This window comes from Lepidochelys olivacea (assembly GCF_965140295.1).
Source record: "Lepidochelys olivacea isolate rLepOli2 genome assembly, chromosome: 7".
NCBI classification, from domain to species: domain Eukaryota; kingdom Metazoa; phylum Chordata; order Testudines; family Cheloniidae; genus Lepidochelys; species Lepidochelys olivacea.
In genome coordinates, this window is record NC_140417.1 from 102,139,293 (window position 1) to 102,157,618 (window position 18,326).

The following is an 18,326-nucleotide window of genomic DNA, read 5'->3' on the forward strand; positions in this document are numbered from 1 at the left end:
TGCCAGTGGTATTGATGCTGCAGCTGCCAGCAGAGCCGCTGATGGGAGAGTTGGTGCCGGACCTGTAGAGGACAACAGCGGTGTCAGCACTTCTGCCGGCGTTGCCTGCGGAGCGGCGAAGGACGCCGAGGACACCGACGCTGACCTGGACCTTGGCCCCTGGATCTGCCCCTGTCTCTGGTGATACTCCCAGGTGTCTAAAAGGGCAACTGCATTGAAGGCTGCCACTGCAGAGGCCATGGTGCTGGGTAGGGCTGGTGGTCGCGGCAGGATTTGGACCTTCTGCTCCTGGTCCTATTGGAGCGATAGGGCTCTGGGGTGCCAGAGGTCGGGGATTGGTGCTGAGAGGTTGGGGATATGGTGCGGCTCCCCTGCATGGGTGGGCCATGCCGGGGAGAGGCGCACCAGAGATGGGGATCGGTGCACCATCAGCATTGGTTTGCCCCTTGATTGAAACTGGAGCCATGTAGTCACTGGCAACTTGTCTCTCCTTTGTGGGGAAGATGGCGTCGTGAGGCATATAAGGTCTTTGGCTCCCTCAAATGCCTCCAGCATTGAGGGGAGCTGGAGTTGATCACCGTGGCGCTCTGGGGACCATTGACAGTTTGGACTCAACTGAACCCCAGATGGGGCAGGAGTCAACAAGACCCTAGAGGGCTGGAGAGACTAGGTGGCCTGGGTTGAGATGCTCATTGATGCCGCAGGTCCCTTGGTCTTTAGAGCGGGAGACCGACCCCTCTCCGGACTTTTCTTCTTTGGTGGCACTGGGGACTAAGAATGGTGTCGCGCCAAAGAGTTTTTTATGGGTGGAGCCATGGCGGTGCTGTGAGACCTTAGGGTCCTTGTTCGGTGCCGGCTCATGCACTGTCTGTGCCGGACCACTGCGAACTGACGAGGAAGTGCTCAGCATGGGTTCTGCAGACCCTGGGTTGGAATGTGGCCAGAGTGCTGCTTTCATTAGCAGGATCTTAAGTGTTTACTCCTGGTCTTTAAGGGTCCTAGGATGAAAACCCTTGCAGATCCTGCACTTGTCCTTTTGGTGGCTGTCCCCGAGGCACCGCAGACAAGAAGAGTGTGGGTCACTCTTGGGCATAAACTTGCCTCAGTCCTCGCAGAGTTTGGACCCAGGCATACCCCAGAACTGGGGTAGATGATGATTTGGGGCCGGGGGGGGGGGGAGGACTACTAGCTATGACTACTAATTAACTATTTTACAATCAAAAGTGAAGAGGACACTGCCAAAAGTGCTTGCAAGCAAGAGCGAATGTTGTTCCAGCTAGTCATCACCAGGGGTAAGAAGGAACTGAAGGGGTGGGGAGCCGGCAGGGCCCTACATTTGGTGCCATGAAGGTGCGACTCCAGAGGGCACCCAGGCTGTCCCTTGGAGGCTGCTAAGGGAAAAATCTTCCGGCTTGCATGTACATGGCACGCATACACCTGACTGGAATGGACATGAACAAGCATTCGAAGAAGAACTCATTGTTCTTGAGACTTCTAATATCACAACAGACTTCCAATTCAGTGATGTTAATACTTATTCCAGTTTTCTTTATTTTGTGGATGATTTAATAAGGAAAGGTAATGATCTATGGTACAAAACAGACTGACAGGTACTTATGACTAAGTCACGGACTTTGTGACCTCTAACTTCTGCAGCTGCTGGTGCACCTAGTCTGGGGGCAGCTCAGGCAGCCTGTGCCAGTTGCACTGGCCACTGCTGGGGCAGTTTTGGGCCACTGCGCCCACCCTCCTGCCACCAGCAGCAGTTGAGTTTGGGTGTGGGAAGAGGCAGGGGGTTGGGGCACATGAGGGGGTGAGGCGGGCTCTGGGCAGCGTTAACTGGGGGGGCTCTCCAGAAGCGGCGACATCTCCCACGCTCAGCTCCTAGGTGGAGACGTGGCTAGACAGCTCTATGTGCTGCCACTGTCTGCAGGCGCTGCCCCCGCAACTCCCATTGGCCATGGTTCCTGGCCAATGGGAGCTGCAAAGCCAGCGTTCTGGGTGGAGGCAGCAGGCAAAGCTGCCTGACCATGCCTCCACCTTGGAACTGAGCAAGGGGGATGTCACCACTTCTGGGGAGGCGCAGAGCCAGGTAGGGAGCCTGCTGGCCTTTCCAACCCTCCCCTCTCCAGCAGGGGTCCCAGGCCATGCGCCACTGCCCCGACCCCCAGCACCCATGGCACCCCCCGGGCTATCCCCCTCAAGATTTTGTCAGGGGTATATAATAGAAGTCATGGACGGGTCACGGGCCATGAATTTTTGTTTACTGCCTGTGACCCGTCTGACTTTTACTAAAAATACCTATGACTAACACACAGCCTTACTCATGACTACCATAACACATAACAAAAGGTAAATGATAATTTGACATGCTTGGTAGTTAAAATTCCATCTGGATTTTCATTACCTGTGCTTAATGCCCTAAAATTAAAGGTTATTTAGCAAAGAAGATGTTCAACTGTACTGAATCCACAGATCCACACCTTTGAGATGCATGTAACACTGACCACATGCCTGAAATCATTTACTAGTAGTGACTTTTGGAGACACATGGGATCTCAAAGGTTAAAAAGGGGGTGACTTGCAACTGCATCAATTATTTACTAATTCATCTGGTACAAATTGTATATTATACTCTGAAGAAATGGGGAAGGAGACTGAAAATTTGGAAATCTGTGGAGATAATGTACTTAAAGATGACTGCTTATTGGTAAGTAAACTTTTTTTCATCCTCTTTGAAAATGGCCTCAGTCAGATCCCTACCTTTGGGAAATGACCAAACTTGATAACCTAGGCAACATGCCAGGGAGTAAACACTAACCTAACAACAGTATTACTGTCCTCCCAAAACAAACATCAGACCTCAGTGTCAGGTCAAGGGAGGAATGCCATGAAAGGTACACATTAAAAGATAGGAAATCCAAAAGCAGTAAAAGGAGAGGTTACTTGCCTCACAGTAACTTGTTTTATTCTATGTTTTGTCCCTGGGTGCTACACTATGGGATGTATGCGCGCCTATGCACTCTCAATTGTAGGCTGTAAAGTAGCATCTGTGGGCCCATGCCTGCGCATACCAGTGCATCGGCTCTGAACAAGGGCTTATAGAGAGGCGCAAGAACACCACCATTCAGTTCCTTCTCAACCGTGAAGCCAGAACTCCACAGCAGAGGGGAAGGAAGGTGGGAGGTGGAGCACCAATAGGGACAAAACATCTTGAAGAACTCAGGTTATTGTAAGGTAAATAACCTCTCCTTCTTCTAGTATATGTTCTTTTGTGTGCTTCAAATAGGAGACACCCAAGCAATAAGCTAAGTAAGGATGTGGGTTCTGAGAAGGCAAGACTGGGCAGTTTGAAGGACTGCATCATGCAAGGCAGTGTCGTCTCCAAAAATCTGTAAAATGGCATAATGTTTGGCAAAAATATGGATAGAAGAACAAGTAGTAGGCCTGCAAATCTTTGATATGGGACAGCCTTCAATAGAGCTATAGATGTGCAATGAACTCTAGTGGCATGTGCAGTTACTCTGTGAGGAAAGTGGATGCCAGCATTTCCATAAACGGTTACTCACTGTGGCGGGGTGACGATGCACTGGTGCAGAGCCTCCTGTCGGTCGTCCTGGGAATTAGCTCTTCTGGCCAGGAGCACCCTCTGCCAGCTGATGTCTCACCTGCCCCTGACGGAACCCCCAACCCCCTATCCCTCCCTTGCCTCAGTGGCTACTGCCAGTCATCATCTAGCCCCCGCTCCCTGGGGCAGACTGCAGTCTGTAAACCACTCATCAACTGCAAGGGGGCTTGGACCAGCTGCCTCTGCCTATCTATGGGCTGCCCCTCTGCAGCCCCAGTACCTTTTCGTAGGCCTTTAACTAGGCCTACAGCCTGTGGTTTTGCGAGGCTGGACCTCCCCAGCACTGCTCTACCCTAACAAGGCCTGCAGCCTGGGGTTTTGCTAGGCTGGAGCTTCCTGGCTCCCAGGGCCCTTCCCCAGCACTGCTCCACCCTAGGTACCCTTCTTAGCTCCCTGGCAGCCAGGTCCTTCTCTCTCAAAAAGCTAGAGAAAGACTGTCAGCTTCTGGCCCACTGCCCTCTTTTAAGGGCCAGGTGGGCCCTGATTAAGCTGAACAAAGCTGTGGCTGTTTTCCTAATCAGCCTAGCTTTCCCCCTCTGCAGCCCTCTCTAGAGCTGCTTTATCCCCTTCAGGCAGGAGCAGGGTGACCACGTCGCTACACTCACCTCTTGTAACTGTTGTTCTTGGAGATATGTTACTCATATCCATTCGAATTAGGTGTGCGCTCTGCATGCACAGTCATCGGAAAGTTTGTCCCCTAGCAGTACCCATCAGCTCTGCTGTGGAGCCCCCTGGAGTCATGCCTTCATGGCGCTCAGTATACGACCCTGTCGACCCAGCGCCTCCTCAGTTCCTTCTTACCAGTTACTCTGACAGAGGGGAAGGCGGGTTTGGAATGGATATGAGCTAACACATCTCGAAGAACAGTTACAAGAGGCAAGTAACCATTTTTTCTTCTTTGAGTGGTTGCTCATATCCATTCCAATCAGGTGACTCCCAAGCCTTGCCTAGGCAGTGGGGTTGGAGTTAAGGAAACGCTGATTGTAGCACTGCTCTGCAGAAAGCCACGTCATTTCTAGTGTGCCAGATGATGGCGTGAGAGGTGAAGGTATGCACAAAAGACCAAGTTGCGGCCCTGCAGATTTCTTGGACTGGGACCTGGGCCAAGAACGCTGCTGATGTGGAATGTACTGTAAGCCGGGGCCGGTACTTTGACCAGCTCATAGCACATGTGGATGGCATGACATGATCCAGGAGATATTCTTTGAGATGAGACTGGGAGCCCTTTCATCTGGTCTGCCACCGCTATGAACAACTGGTTCAATTTTCTGAATGGCTTAGTGAACTCAGTGTAGAAAGCTAGTGCTCGCTGAACATCAAGGAAGTACAGCCTCTGCTTCCAGTTACTGGCATGAGGCTTAGGGTAAAAGACAGGCAGGAAAATGTCCTGGCTGGTGTGGAAGTGCAACGCCACCTTGGGGAGAAAGGCCAGGTGCGGGCTGAGCTGCACCTTATCCTTGTGGAAAACCGTGTATGGTGGGTCAGAGGTGAGGGCCTTTAGCTCAGACACCCTCCTCGCAGAAGTAATGGTGACCAGGAAAGCTACCTTCCATGATAGATACAGGAGGGAGCAAGTTGCCAGTGGTTCGAATGGGGGCCCCATAAGCCTGGAGAGGACCAGGTTAAGTTCCCACGCAGGGACAGGCTGCCTGATCTGGGGATGTAGACAGTCCAGACCTTTGAGGAAGTGACCAATCATAGGGTTGGCGAAGACAGATAGACCAGACGCTCCTGGGTGGAAGGCCGAGACAGCAGCAAGGTGTACCCTTATGGAGGACGCCACCAGGCATTGCTGTTTCAGGTGTAGGAGGTACTCCAAGATGAGAAGTATAGGTCCCTGGAGCGGGGAGTGTACTGTGCTGGTCACAGCAGCACAAGAATCTCTTCCACTTTGCCAGATACGTGGCTCTAGTGGAGGGCTTCCTGCTGCCGAGGACCTCCCTTACTTGTTCTGAGCACAGTTCTATGGGGTTCAGCCACAAAGCTTCCAAGCCATCCGGTGGAGGGACCACAGGTCAGAGTGTTGAAAGCAACTGTGGTCCTGATAGAGTAAGTTGAGGAGGAGAGGTAACGTGACCGGTGCGTCCACCGACAGCTCCAATAGCATAGTGTACCAGGTGTTGTCGAGGCCATGCTGGAGCTATCAGAATTCTTTGTCCCCGCTCTGCAGACCTTGAGCAGGACCTTGTGCACGAGAGGGAATGGGGGAAAAGGCGTAGAGCAGGGAACCTCTCCAGGGTAGCAGGAATACATCTGTGAGTGAACCTGGGCTGTGACCCTGGAAGGAGCAGAACAGTGGGCACTTCTTGCTGCGTCGGGTGGAAAACAGGTCAACCTGGGGAAACCCCCACCTTTGGAAAATGAGGTGAATGACACCCGGCCGGATGGATCATTCATATGCGGAAGGACCTGCTGAGGTGGTCCGCCAGCATGTTCTGAACTCCTGGTAGAAAGGATGCTTCCAGGTGAATGGAGTGTGCTATGCAGAACTCCCACAGCCGGAGGGCCTCCTGGCATAGGGGAGAGGAACAGGCTCCACCCTGTTTGTTGATGTAAAACATGGTGGTGGTGGTGTCCGTTAGAACTACTACGCATTGGACTTGTAATTGGGCCTGAAAGGCCTGGCAGGCTAGGTGCACCGCCCTCAGCTCCTTGAAGTTGATATGCAGGGAGAGCTTGTCCTGCGACCACAGGCCCTGTGTCTAGAGGTCTCCCAGATGTGCACCCCATTCCAGAGCTAACACATCCATAACCAGGGACAAGGAAGGTTGAGGGTTGTGGAAGGGGACTCCTTCGCACACTGCTTGAGGGTTAAGCCACCAGTGGAGGGACATGAGGAACTGCCCTGGAACCATGACCACTGAATTCAAGCTGTTGTGCCCCGGACAGTAGGCTGAGGCAAGCCATGCCTGTAAAGGTCTAAGCTGCAGCCTGGCGTGCCAGGTTGCGTACGTGCAAGTAGCCATATGGCCGAGGAGACTCAGGTACCCCCTTGCTGTTGGAATTGCTGGAGGCTTTGAATTATGTTCGTGATGGCTCAAAATCAGGTCCTGGCAGAAGAGCTTGCGCCTGAACTAATTCTAATACTGCCCCAGTGAATTCTATTCTTTGGGTCGGTTCCAAGAGTGACTTCCCCAAGTTGAGGAGACCCAGTTGCTCGAACGTGTACCTGACCAAACTGATTTGGGACAGCACCTGCCCCCTGGCACGGCCTCTGAGCAGCCAGTCGTCAAGGTAGGGGTATACTTGCACCTGCCGTCAACGGAGGAAAGCAGCCATGACTGACATGCTCTTGATGAACACTCGGGGGCTGTTGAGAGGCCAAAGGACAGTGAATTGGTAGTGCTTGTGGTTGACCATGAAGCGTAGGAAGCGTTGTTGTGCAGGACAAATCGCTATATGGAAGTATGCGTCCTTCATGTCGAGGGCGGCATACCAGTCTCCTGGATCCAGGGAGGGGATAATGGTGCCCAAGGAGACCATGCAAAACTTCAACTTTACCATGCATTTGTTGAGACTGCGCAGATCTAGAATGGGTCTGAGACCCCAGTTGGCCTTGGGGATTAGGAAGTATCAGGAGTAGAATCCCTTGCACCTTAGCTCCTGAGGAACCTCCTCCACCGCTCCCATGGCGAGGAGCGCCTGCACCTCCTGGATAAGGAGTTCCTCATGAGAGGGGTCCCTGAAGAGCAACAGGGAAAGGGGATGGGAGAGAAGGTAGGAACAGAACTGGAGAGAATATCTCACTTCCACTGTGTGAACAACCCAGTAATCCGAAGTTACTTGGGACCAAGCACAATAGAAGTGGGACAGATGATTCAAAAAAGACAGGGAAGGATCCGGAATCAAAACTGGTGCACCGTCCTCAGGCGCACCTTCAAAAGGCCTGCTTGGAACCTGATGATAATTTAGTCGGGCCCTGGCCCTGCCCAGAAGAATGTGGAAGAGTTGCTGACACTGGAGAGATTTGTTGGGACGTGCACCAGATCTGGAACCTGGACCATTTCTGCAGGTAAGTGTGACATGTGGAAGACTTTCTATTGTGTAGTAAAACCTCTTACACCAACTTTGAGCATGAGCTCTCTAGGTGCTAGAATCATATAGGAGCCATGCCTTGAAGTGGAGGATCCCCAAGTTGGGATGTATGGTACACCCTTTGTCCTGAGAGAGAAGATGCGGAGGGGCCAGAAGGGAGATCTGTGGGCACATCAAGAACTACATCAGGTAAGGGTACCAGGTCTGTCTCAGCTATGTTGGAGCAATCAAAATTACGCAAACTCTATTCCTCTTTATCTTTAGCAGGACCTTCAGCAGAAGAGGAAACTGAAAGAAGGTGTAAAGAAGGTCCTTTTCCTACAGGAGGAGGAAAGCATCGCCCAGAAAGAGCTGACCGATCCCCACCCCGGAACAGTACCAGAACAAGAAGTGTCTGAGATAGGTGGTGAACTGCTCTGTGGACGGTATTCCTCACAGTGTGAATAAATCATTAAGTACTGAAGGGTGCATCTCCCACTCATGGTCATGTGGGAATTTGCGAATGAGCTTGTCCGCTATCGAGTTTTGTGTGTCTGGGAAGTAAACCTTGGACACGGTGATGTTATGAGAGATGCACCAGTTCCGTAGATTCACTGCCTCCGTGCATAGGGAAGGCGATCTGGCTCCTCCCTGACAGTTGATATAATACATGAGACTATGTTGTGGAAGGGGTAGGGCGCTAAAGTGAATGGAATAACCAGATCTGATGATCTCTTAGGACTCATCTATCAGACATTATGCACTTCCAGGCACTGCAGAACGCTGCCAAATGGGTGCATGAGCATAGGTAGTATTAAGGAGAGGTCTCATGACACCTTGACCTGCACATCAAAAGTAGTGCTTAGGGGCAGGTGGTTGAGTCTAAGACTGGGAGCCCAAAGGCTTCCATTTTGGGAATTTCCCTTTATTCCTTTTGGGGCAGATAGTGCCATTGTGAGGGGAATTGGGACAAATAAGGTCTCTATTGGTATTGAGGGCTAAAATGTCCCTTTTGCCCTCATGTGTAGATTCCCAGTGATCTGGGAGTGGCCCTGCAATCCTTCAAGGAGTGGAGGGAGGCATCAGTCCTCTCAGCGAAGAGCTTGAAACCCTCAAAATCCTCCTGTGTTCTAAACCTCTTTCAGGAATCCTGAGAGGTGAAGCCACGACGCCCGTCTTATCACCACAGCAGTGGAGGTGGTCCTGGCAGCCATGTCAGCTGCATCAACGGCCGATTGCAAAGGTGGTTTTTGCTACCAGCTGCCATTCCAGGATGATGACCTTGAAGGAGTCCAAGAGCTCTCCAGCAGTTTATCAATAAAGTTGTGTAATTTATTATAATTCATGTAGTTGTACTTTGCCATGAGTGCCTAGTAGCTGGCAATTCAAAACTGTAAGGTGGCTGAGTACGCCTTCCTACCGAAGGGATCAAGGCACTTCCAGTCTCTGTCATAGGGTGTTGTCTTAGAGTGGTGCTGTCAGCCATGGGATTTCACAGCGTCCACCACGATGGAATTTATGGAGAGCTGCCTCCATAAAGATGATTTTCTGGCGAAGTTGTCTTTGTGGGATTTTGGTCAGAGCTGCTGGCAGAGGGAACACTTTTGTTGGATATGGTCCTTGCCAAGAAAGGAAAGGCACTGGGAGTGCTTCTCCACAACCGGGATCGCCTCGCTGAAAGTGCAATACTTCTTGAAGGCCGGAGAGCTAGGCATATCCTTTTCCAGGTGGGTTCCCACCATTGGGGGCAAAACCAGGACAAAGTCTTTTCTCTCTCTCTCTTTTTTTTTTTAATTAGGCACAGCCAAATAAAGAGTCAGAAGAAAGCTAAAAAGTTTCTAAAAGCTAACGATATGCTAATGGACAGCTAAAGGCCCTGTTTCTATCCAGGGTGGTTAAGAAGGAACTGAGGGTAGTTATCCCATGTGCCCTGGCTAGCCTCATGGCACAGCACGAGTAGAGACAGTGCATGTGCGGTCCCCATAGACACTGCTACCTGTGGCGGTTCAATACAAGACAGGACACGGCTTTAGGCAAGCAAGCAGGCTGGTCTGCTGATGGGATTACCCCTGTCAGCTTTTCCACCTCTTTTATTTCTCTCCCCCCTGCGCATCACATACCCCAACCGACCGCAAAAGGCATCAACAAAGGAAATAATATGACTTTGATTAATATTCCTATTTACTAGCCTCTATCTACTACAATCTTTATTCTCAGGCCTTGAGCTTCGGCCGAGGAAGCTTCCCACGGCTGATGTCCTTATTTTGACTTTCCAGATGGTCCATGTTTTCATGGTCCATGTCCTTGGATAGAACAGAGCAATGTGTGCATTGCTCCTACACAACATTCAGGGTGTGCCCTGACTGTTTCCAGGTGCACGAACGCTACATGAACCCTTCAGCTACCGAAGTTCTATGATCAGCAGCGCAGGGACACAGACACACCTACAGTGAAGCACCCACAGGGACACTACTTGATGAAGGGGATCTTTGCAACTATTGGCCTTGCGCAGTACAGCGGCAAAAAGGTATAGGAGAGGGGTCACTATATTAAAGAAGTGGATAGTTGGGCTTCATAGTACAAGTTATGCACAAAAAAAGCCCCGCAAAACACAACCTTTGAAATATTAAAATATTTACCTTCAGTATTTTTTTAAACAGGATTTTTAAATTCTCACTCCCAGCTAAACACATTGCTTTTCAATTGTCTATGTTACAGAAAACCACAACTCCATATATTCCCGTAAATTAGTTTGGAATAAATTTAGGTTGTGTGTACACTAGTATTTTTCTTAATCTCTCTCTACTCCAGCTCCACCAGCAGTAGCAGCAGTGGGAGAGCTGCCAGTGTTTTAAACTGTTTGTCATCTAAGGCCATGTCTACAGTACAGACGTGTATCAGTATAACTACATTGCTCAGGGGTGTGAAAAGTCCACACCCACGACAACATAGTTATACCAACCTAACCCACCGTGTAGACAGCGCTATGTTGATGGGAGAGTGAATTAACTAAGCCAATGGGAGGAGCTCTCCTGTTGGCACAGGAGTGTCTTCACTAAAGCACCAGAATGGCACAGCTGTATGTGAAGACAAGCCCTAATTCTGCTTCGAACAGATCTGGTGGCACAATGGTTGCAATGCCAGCAGCAGGCTGTCCACATTAATGGTCCCATCAATGTTAACACCACTGGAGCTGTGCTATGTGGTCATATAATAATGGAAGATATTAAGAAAAATGATAGTGTAGAAAAGGTTCAATGTTTTAAAAATGTCAGGACTCAGCTCTTCATAGAAAAAAACATTTAAAATACTGGGTTTGGTGGTGTTTTCTTTTTTTCTTTGAATACTGGCTTAAAAACTCACTTAACAGATGTATATATGTGGTAGAAGAAGTTGACTTATATCTTGTAGTCAACAGGACATTTCTGTCATCAACTTCAATAGAGCAGGATCAGGCTCTTAAACACAAATAAATGGCAGGGAGAATATATACTATCTTATAGTTTTTTAAAATATATCTTTAACATTTTGAATAATTCATGCAATGTGCTATTTACAAGTAACAGAAAGACTCCATAATTTAAGAATAATAGTCTTTAGTTAGCGTGTACATATCTACATGGTCCATGGATGCTGAAAACACTTGGATGATGTTATATTAAAATAACTGCATACAAAACACAGGATAACACTCCTTTGAAAAGGAGGAGTTGGGGAAAGGGCAGCCCCATTGCTTTAAGATGCCCATTCTTAATCCATTTAGTGCTGCAGGCTGTCTGGTGTTAGCAATCATGTACAATTGGACCTGCTGCAGAGCAAAGAGCAGTCTTGCCCCACAAACTAGGAGACAGCCAATATTCTAGGAGACCCATCATAAACAAGACGTGCTTCCATAAACCTGCTGGGTCATTTAGAGGACTGGGGGAATAATGCTGACACTGTGCTTGTGAGGAAAAAATAGTAATTATATATAAATCTTGAGTTTTCCTAATATACTTGTAACAAAAAGTATGCTTAAATCACAACATAAAATCACACATCTAATTAACATTTACAAAATTTATTAACTCTTATAAAAATCTATTTGCATTTTTTGCAGTAGTCAATTTAAGCTGTTAAATCAGAATTCCCACATAATAGTTTTGCCAATAAAAACCTGTAGATTTTTTAAAAAAGGATATTTACAGAATTTTCATGAAAATATAAAACTTTAGTATCCCAAAATTAAGCTAACTAGATAAGAACATACAATTACATATGGGCAGATTCAGCAAAGTAATACAACTTCCAGACTGCTGAAATGATCATCAGTGAAAGGAGGCATCAATGTTGGCACAGAAAGTTTTTTTGGTTGCTGTAATTTTGCACAAGCTCACCACGGTTTGGAAAGCAAATATATTTGGCTGAATTATGCTATTAAAAGAGGTATCACTTCTACTTATATAAACAGATAAACATATCTCCATTATACCTAAATTCACTGAATGCTTTACAACTCTATCAAATCTAAGTGCTCATCCATTTACATAAAAAAACTGCAAAATCAAATACTGAAAAGATTTCAAAACTGGTTCTACAACTATTAAGATTATTTTCTTGTTCTTGCACTTGCTCTTGTTTTCCTTTCTGTTCCTCCAGCACTCTGAATCATGCTTATATCACCTTTGCCAAGTTCTCCTTTAGTTTTGTTTCTTGTTTCTTTCTGCAGAGTTATACTTTGACCAGACTCTGTAAAAATAAATAAATAAATAAATAAAAATTAACTGTAAATTTAGATAATAAATCAAACTTTTTAGCTGAAATTCAAATCTTCAGCTATGCTGTTTTAGAGAAAAATATCCCTAATAAATATATTCCAGAGACAATACCCAGGAATACAACAAACCAGTTATGAAAGCTGCACTTCTGCACAACCAGCATCCTTTAAAATAGATCCCTGAAGACTCTCAGCTATTTCTGAAACCAGATTAACATTAATAAGTGCACTAAAGCTAATTCTTTTTCTTATATGGCATTTTGAAACCATGGTAGTCCATTCTGTACAAATGGACTTCAGATACAGTGGTTAGCTGTGATATACACCGGGAAGCCTGTTGAATAAGCAGTCATGGACAATATGATGACTGTACTAATAGGCTGTGGTGGAGCAGCAGATGACACTGTTATAAATCACCATAAATGTCCAAAGATAGTGCTGTGACATGGTGAATACAGGCCACCATTCAGTAAGCGCGCTGCCAACATTCCTGCTGCCTTGTGGGTTTAAGCCTTTTACTAAAGGCAAAGGTTTCAACCAGAATAACTGGCTGCACTTGATTCTTGGGGCCTTTGTGGAGTATTAGTCCCAAAGTTATACCATAAACCCAATTTGGTACTTTTAGTGATTTTTTTTTTAAACTCATATGTAAACTAAAGACTCCCAATAAAAATATTAAAGCAAGGAAAACCCTGCATTAGAATATACAGCAGTGGTTCTGGGTCCACGAAGAGCTGGCAGGTCAGGCTCTTCATTGTAAAGAAAAGACTAGACTGCATAGGAATCTAGAAACCAGAAGAAAGTTACTAATGGCACCAGAGATGGTAGCTACCATCAAAAGCTGCTTGGTGGAAAGATGACCTCCAGCTAAAGAGCACTGTCCAGAAGAACGGTAAGAAAAGAATCAGGTACCTAGTGCATGTATAGCAGGAGCAGGGAGCAAGAAAGGGAACCAGAAGGCAGGAGAAAAGAATGGGAAAAAGGAATAAGACAAAACGGCAAATGTAAAGGGAAAAAATGAGGAGGTTAGCATGAGCATGGGATTGGAGGATCAGACAGCAAGAAAGAGTATGATGGGGAAGAGGGGACCAGGCAGAGGAGAAGGATGAGAAGGAACACACATATGTGGGGAAGATTAAATGAAGGTGAAAAAGATAGTGATCTTTTAAAATTGACATCACATTGAAAACAGTTATCTAAATATTTTCCTAATGTTTTTTCATGTTAACAATTGTTGTAATTGCAATAGAGATGTTGTACAATTGCAAATAGATTGAGCGGACCGTGATTCATAATAAGAACAATTTTGAGGACTTGAGATTTACAGTAACAAAGGAAAGTATTATTTATGCTACGTGCTATACAAACATGTACTAAGTGTCCCTGTGGCAACAAACGTTTAAGATTGAAATATTGGGATCTACAGTAATGCAAATTTTATCACTTTTATTCACAACATTAAGTTACAGGCAAGATCAAGAATAAAGCACTTCCTTATCTAAAACATGCAAGTTTACATTCACCCACCTTCAAAAATTAAACAATTATATTAGGTAACTGAAAATAAATCATTGCCATACCTGATTTTAATTTTTTGGCTGCCTTTTCATCCTCTGGCAAGTGGCGTTTTTCCCTGAGAGAAGTGGAACTAGCTACTTGAGATGTGAGATCAACCTGTTTTCTTCTGCCCTTTTTTGATGCCTGGGAAGTAATATTTTCCAAAGGCACATTTTGGTCTTCTTTAGGAACCTTCTCTTTATCATCATTTTCTGGCAAGCTGCTTTTTCCTCGGAGAGAAGTGGAACTAGCAGCCTGTGTTGTGAGATCAACCTGTTTTCGTCTGCCCCTTCTGGGTGGATTAGCTTTTGCCTCAGTAGAATTTTCCAAAGGAACATTTTGGTCTTCTTTAGGAACCTTCTCTTTACCACCATTTTCTGGCAAGCTGCTTTTTCCTCGGAGAGAAGTGGAACTAGCTGCCTGTGTTGTGAGATCAACCTGTTTCCTTCTGCCCCTTCTGGGTGGATTAGCTTTTGCCTCAGTAGAATTTCCCAATGGCACATTTTGGTCTTCTTTAGGAACCTTCTTTTTACCACCATTTTCTGGCAAGCGGCTTTTTCCTCGGAGAGAAGTGGAACTAGCTGCCTGTGTTGTGAGATCAACCTGTTTTCTTCTGCCCTTTATTGATGCCTGGGAAGTAATAGTTTCCAACGGCACATTTTGGTCTTCTTTAGGAACCTTCTCTTTATCATTTTCTGGCAAGCTGCTTTTTCCTCGGAGAGAAGTGGAACTAGCTGCCTGTGTTGTAAGATCAACCTGTTTTCGTCTGCCCCTTCTGGGTGGATTAGCTTTTGCCTCAGTAGAATTTTCCAAAGGCACATTTTGGTCTTCTTTAGGAACCTTCTCTTTACCACCATTTTCTGGCAAGCTGCTTTTTCCTCGGAGAGAAGTGGAACTAGCTGCCTGTGTTGTGAGATCAACCTGTTTTCTTCTGCCCTTTATTGATGCCTGGGAAGTAATAGTTTCCAACGGCACAGTTTGGTCTTCTTTAGGAACCTTCTCTTTATCATCATTTTCTGGCAAGCTGCTTTTTCCTCGGAGAGAAGTGGAACTAGCTGCCTGTGTTGTGAGATCAACCTGTTTTCGTCTGCCCCTTCTGGGTGGATTAGCTTTTGCCTCAGTAGAATTTCCCAACGGCACATTTTGGTCTTCTTTAGGAACCTTCTCTTTACCATCATTTTCTGGCAAGCTGCCTTTTCCTCGGAGAGAAGTGGAACTAGCTGCTTGTGTTGTGAGATCAACCTGTTTCCGTCTGCCCTTTCTTGGTGGATTAGCTTTTGCCTCAGTAGTATTTCCCAAAGGCACATTTTGGTCTTCTTTAGGAACCTTCTCTTTACCATCATTTTCTGGCAAACTGCTTTTTCCTCGGAGAGAAGTGGAACTAGCTGCTTGTCTTGTGAGATCAACCTGTCGCCTTCTGCCCTTTCTTGATGGATTCACTTTTGCCTGGGAGGTAGTACTTCCCAAAGGCACGTTTTGGTCTTTAGGAATCGCATCTTTATCATCATTTTCTGTCAAGCTACTTTTTCCTCTGAGAGAAGTGCAATTAGCTGCCTCAGATGTGAGAGAAACTTGGTTCCTTCTGCCCCTTCTTGATAGCTTCTCTTTTGTAGGCGAAACAATAGCTTCAAAAGGCACATTTTGACTCTCTGACATCTCTTCTTTACTGCTATCTCCTGGCAAGGTGCATTTTCCTCCAAAAGAAGTGGAATTAGCTGCTTTATGATCAACCTGTTTCCTTCTGCCCCTTCTGGATGTATTCTCTTTTGTAGGGGAAGCAGTAGATTCCAAAGCTGCATCTTGGTCTTTTTTGGCATCACTTTCTGGCAAGCTGTATTTTTTTCGAAGAGAAGTGGAACTAACCTTATCTGGTGTGAGATCAACTTCTTTCCTTCTGCCCCTTCTTGAGAGATTTTCATTTGCTTGGGAAGGAAAGTTTTCTGAAGTCTCATTTTGGTCTTTATCATTACCTTCAGGTAAAACGTGTTTTCCTCTGAGAGAAGCAAAACTGGCTTCCTCAAGTTCAAAATGAACTTTTTTCCCTCTGTCTCTTCTTGGTGTATTTTCATTTGCTTCTGTAGGATTATTTTCTAAAATCTCAATTTGTTTGGTTTCGGATGCTTCCTGTTTGCCATCACCTTTCCTTATCCTCTTTCCGTGTCTAAGAACAGTTCTCTCATCATATACCATTGCAGCAGTTGGATTGTTTTGGGCTTCCTTGGTTTTGGAACTTTGCACTGTCTGTAGAGATCCTAGAGAATCCTTTGTAGAAATTGTCTCTGGTTCAGTTTCTGATATATTTTGTGGTATCATTTTTTCATTTTTGGCAAATTCACCTTCCTTAATGTCCAATATATCTTTTTGACCTCTGTTATTTCCGTGTGTTTGATTAGTTTTTTTAATTGAATTCCTGTTTGCTTGCAAGCTATAAACATCAAGTGGTGCGTCATTTGTGTTTTCAAAATGTGACTCCTTTAACTTTAAGCTTTGACCTGTTTTTGCTTCCTTATTTCCCTGAGCTGCTTTTGTCTCATTTTTTGTAGATTTGTGTATTTTAACTACAGTTTCTTTTGATGTTCTCTTGGCTTCCTGGACACTTGTTATATTTTCAGGTACCATCTCTGTACTTACTTTCTTTGTTTCCTCTAATTGCTTTCTAGATTTTACTCTCAAAGATTTTCTTCCTTTCATCTCTGTTACCATAATTTCAAGAGTTGGTTTATCGATTTCAGATTCTTCTACTGCAGCAGCCTCAATGGTACTGTTGGCAAAATCCTGTTCACCTGTTTGTACACACTTTACTGTTTCTGCTCTACAAGGATTCCTTGTTGTCTGTCTTTGGGATTTTTCTTTTGCATCATGTTCCTCTGTAAATTCCTGTTTGTTATCTTCAGTTTTCCCTGTTCTGGTTCTTTTAGCTGGAACTAATGATTCTAGCATTTCTAATTTTTTCTCCCTTCTAGACCTCTTCCTAACTGACAGAGCCACCTTTTCATTATTTTCTACACTACCTTGATCGGACTTATCTTCAGGTGCTATAAGCTCTGTTTGCAGAGGGTGCCCCCTTACATTTTTACTGCTACTAGATACATTTGCTGTCTTCATACTTTGATCATTTTCCATTATTAAAATATGGTTTGTGACAGATTGATACACAGTCTGCAAATTCTGTTTCATACTTGTAGTTTCTCTTTGTGGCATTAAAGAATCTTTATCACGAGACTCAAGACTCCTTTTACCTCTTCTGGAGCTATGAAAAGTTCCATGTATTTCTACTGAGGAAACAGCTTCCTTATTTTTGTCAAGTTGTTTGTGAACATGAATTTTTGAAATAATTTCTTCTTGCATACACTGATTGGTTCTCTCTTTTCTTCCTAGATTTTTAACTACCGTAGTGAAAGCAATAGCCTCCTCCTTCTGGTCTTCAATGCTCTCTTTCATCAGAACTGGTAATTCTAATAAATTTACATTCTCCTGTAGATTTTCTTCACATTCTCTTAGTGAAGAGGGATTCTCTTTTATTTCTATTTTCTGCTGTTTTGCCCTTGTAGATTTTTTGTCTTTACCGGACAAATCGATAGATCCCTGGATAAGATTTAATTGTGGGGCCACAGGATTTTCAAAAAGCAATTCTTTATCATCACTATCTTTCAAATTTTGGTTTAATTCTCTTTGCCGTTGCATAGCTGGTTCTTGAACTGGATCCATTTTGGTAAGTAAAAGAGAGATTACTGAATTTGAGAGATTATGACTCTCGGTCGGAGACCCATCACTTATTTTTTCTTTTTCAACATTTTCTATATTTTTCACAATTTCTGACTCCTTAGGTGAAATAAATGCATGTTCAAGATTTTCTTGCAATTCTTGTTCATTTTTAATGTTTCTATTCCTAGATCTCACAAATGGGAGTGATGTTTTTTCAAGTGAATCTTCCATTCTTTTCTCTTGCTTCAGTTCTTCTCTTTCATAATTTCCTCTAGATTCTAAAACAAGTAACATTTTTCATTAAAAACACAGAACAAAAGGAGCAAGAATAAAATTAGTAAAATAAGTGCACAACGCGCCTGATCAAAATTACCTCTAAGCTTAGGATAGGACTATTTGATTCTATTAAAATGGTAATGACAGGTTTCAGAGTAGCAGCCGTGTTAGTCTGTATCCGCAAAAAAAAAAAAAAAAAAAAAAAAGGAGTACTTGTGGCACCTTAGAGACTAACAAATTTATTTGAGCACAAGCTTTCATGAGATACAGGCATGCATCCGATGAAGTGAGTTGTAGCTCACGAAAGCTTATGCTCAAATAAATTTATTAGTCTCTAAGGTGCCACAAGTACTCCTTTTCTTTTTAAAATGGTAAGTTAACGTATATTTA

At 45.1% G+C, this 18,326-nt stretch overlaps 1 protein-coding gene and 1 long non-coding RNA gene across 4 annotated transcripts in view; one reads left to right on the forward strand and one right to left on the reverse strand.

Moving 5' to 3' along the window:
* The first annotated feature begins 2,995 nt into the window (after positions 1–2,995).
* LOC311524104 lies at positions 2,996–8,943 on the forward strand. The gene is made up of 3 exons (XR_014712483.1): positions 2,996–3,237; positions 7,928–8,088; positions 8,788–8,943. It is a non-coding gene; the product is annotated as an uncharacterized lncRNA (long non-coding RNA).
* A 727-nt stretch (positions 8,944–9,670) lies between these two features.
* The window catches only part of MKI67 (marker of proliferation Ki-67), a 41,544-nt gene continuing 32,888 nt past the window's right edge, over positions 9,671–18,326 (reverse strand). For all 3 annotated transcript variants that reach the window (XM_084633126.1, XM_084633127.1, XM_084633125.1), the window contains exons 16-17: positions 13,979–17,938; positions 9,671–12,370 (exon numbers count right to left, since the gene is read on the reverse strand). In XM_084633126.1, coding sequence (XP_084489252.1) covers positions 12,231–12,370; positions 13,979–17,938 — 4,100 coding nt within the window. In that variant the 3' untranslated portion in view covers positions 9,671–12,230. The remainder of the gene's footprint in view (positions 12,371–13,978; positions 17,939–18,326) is intronic.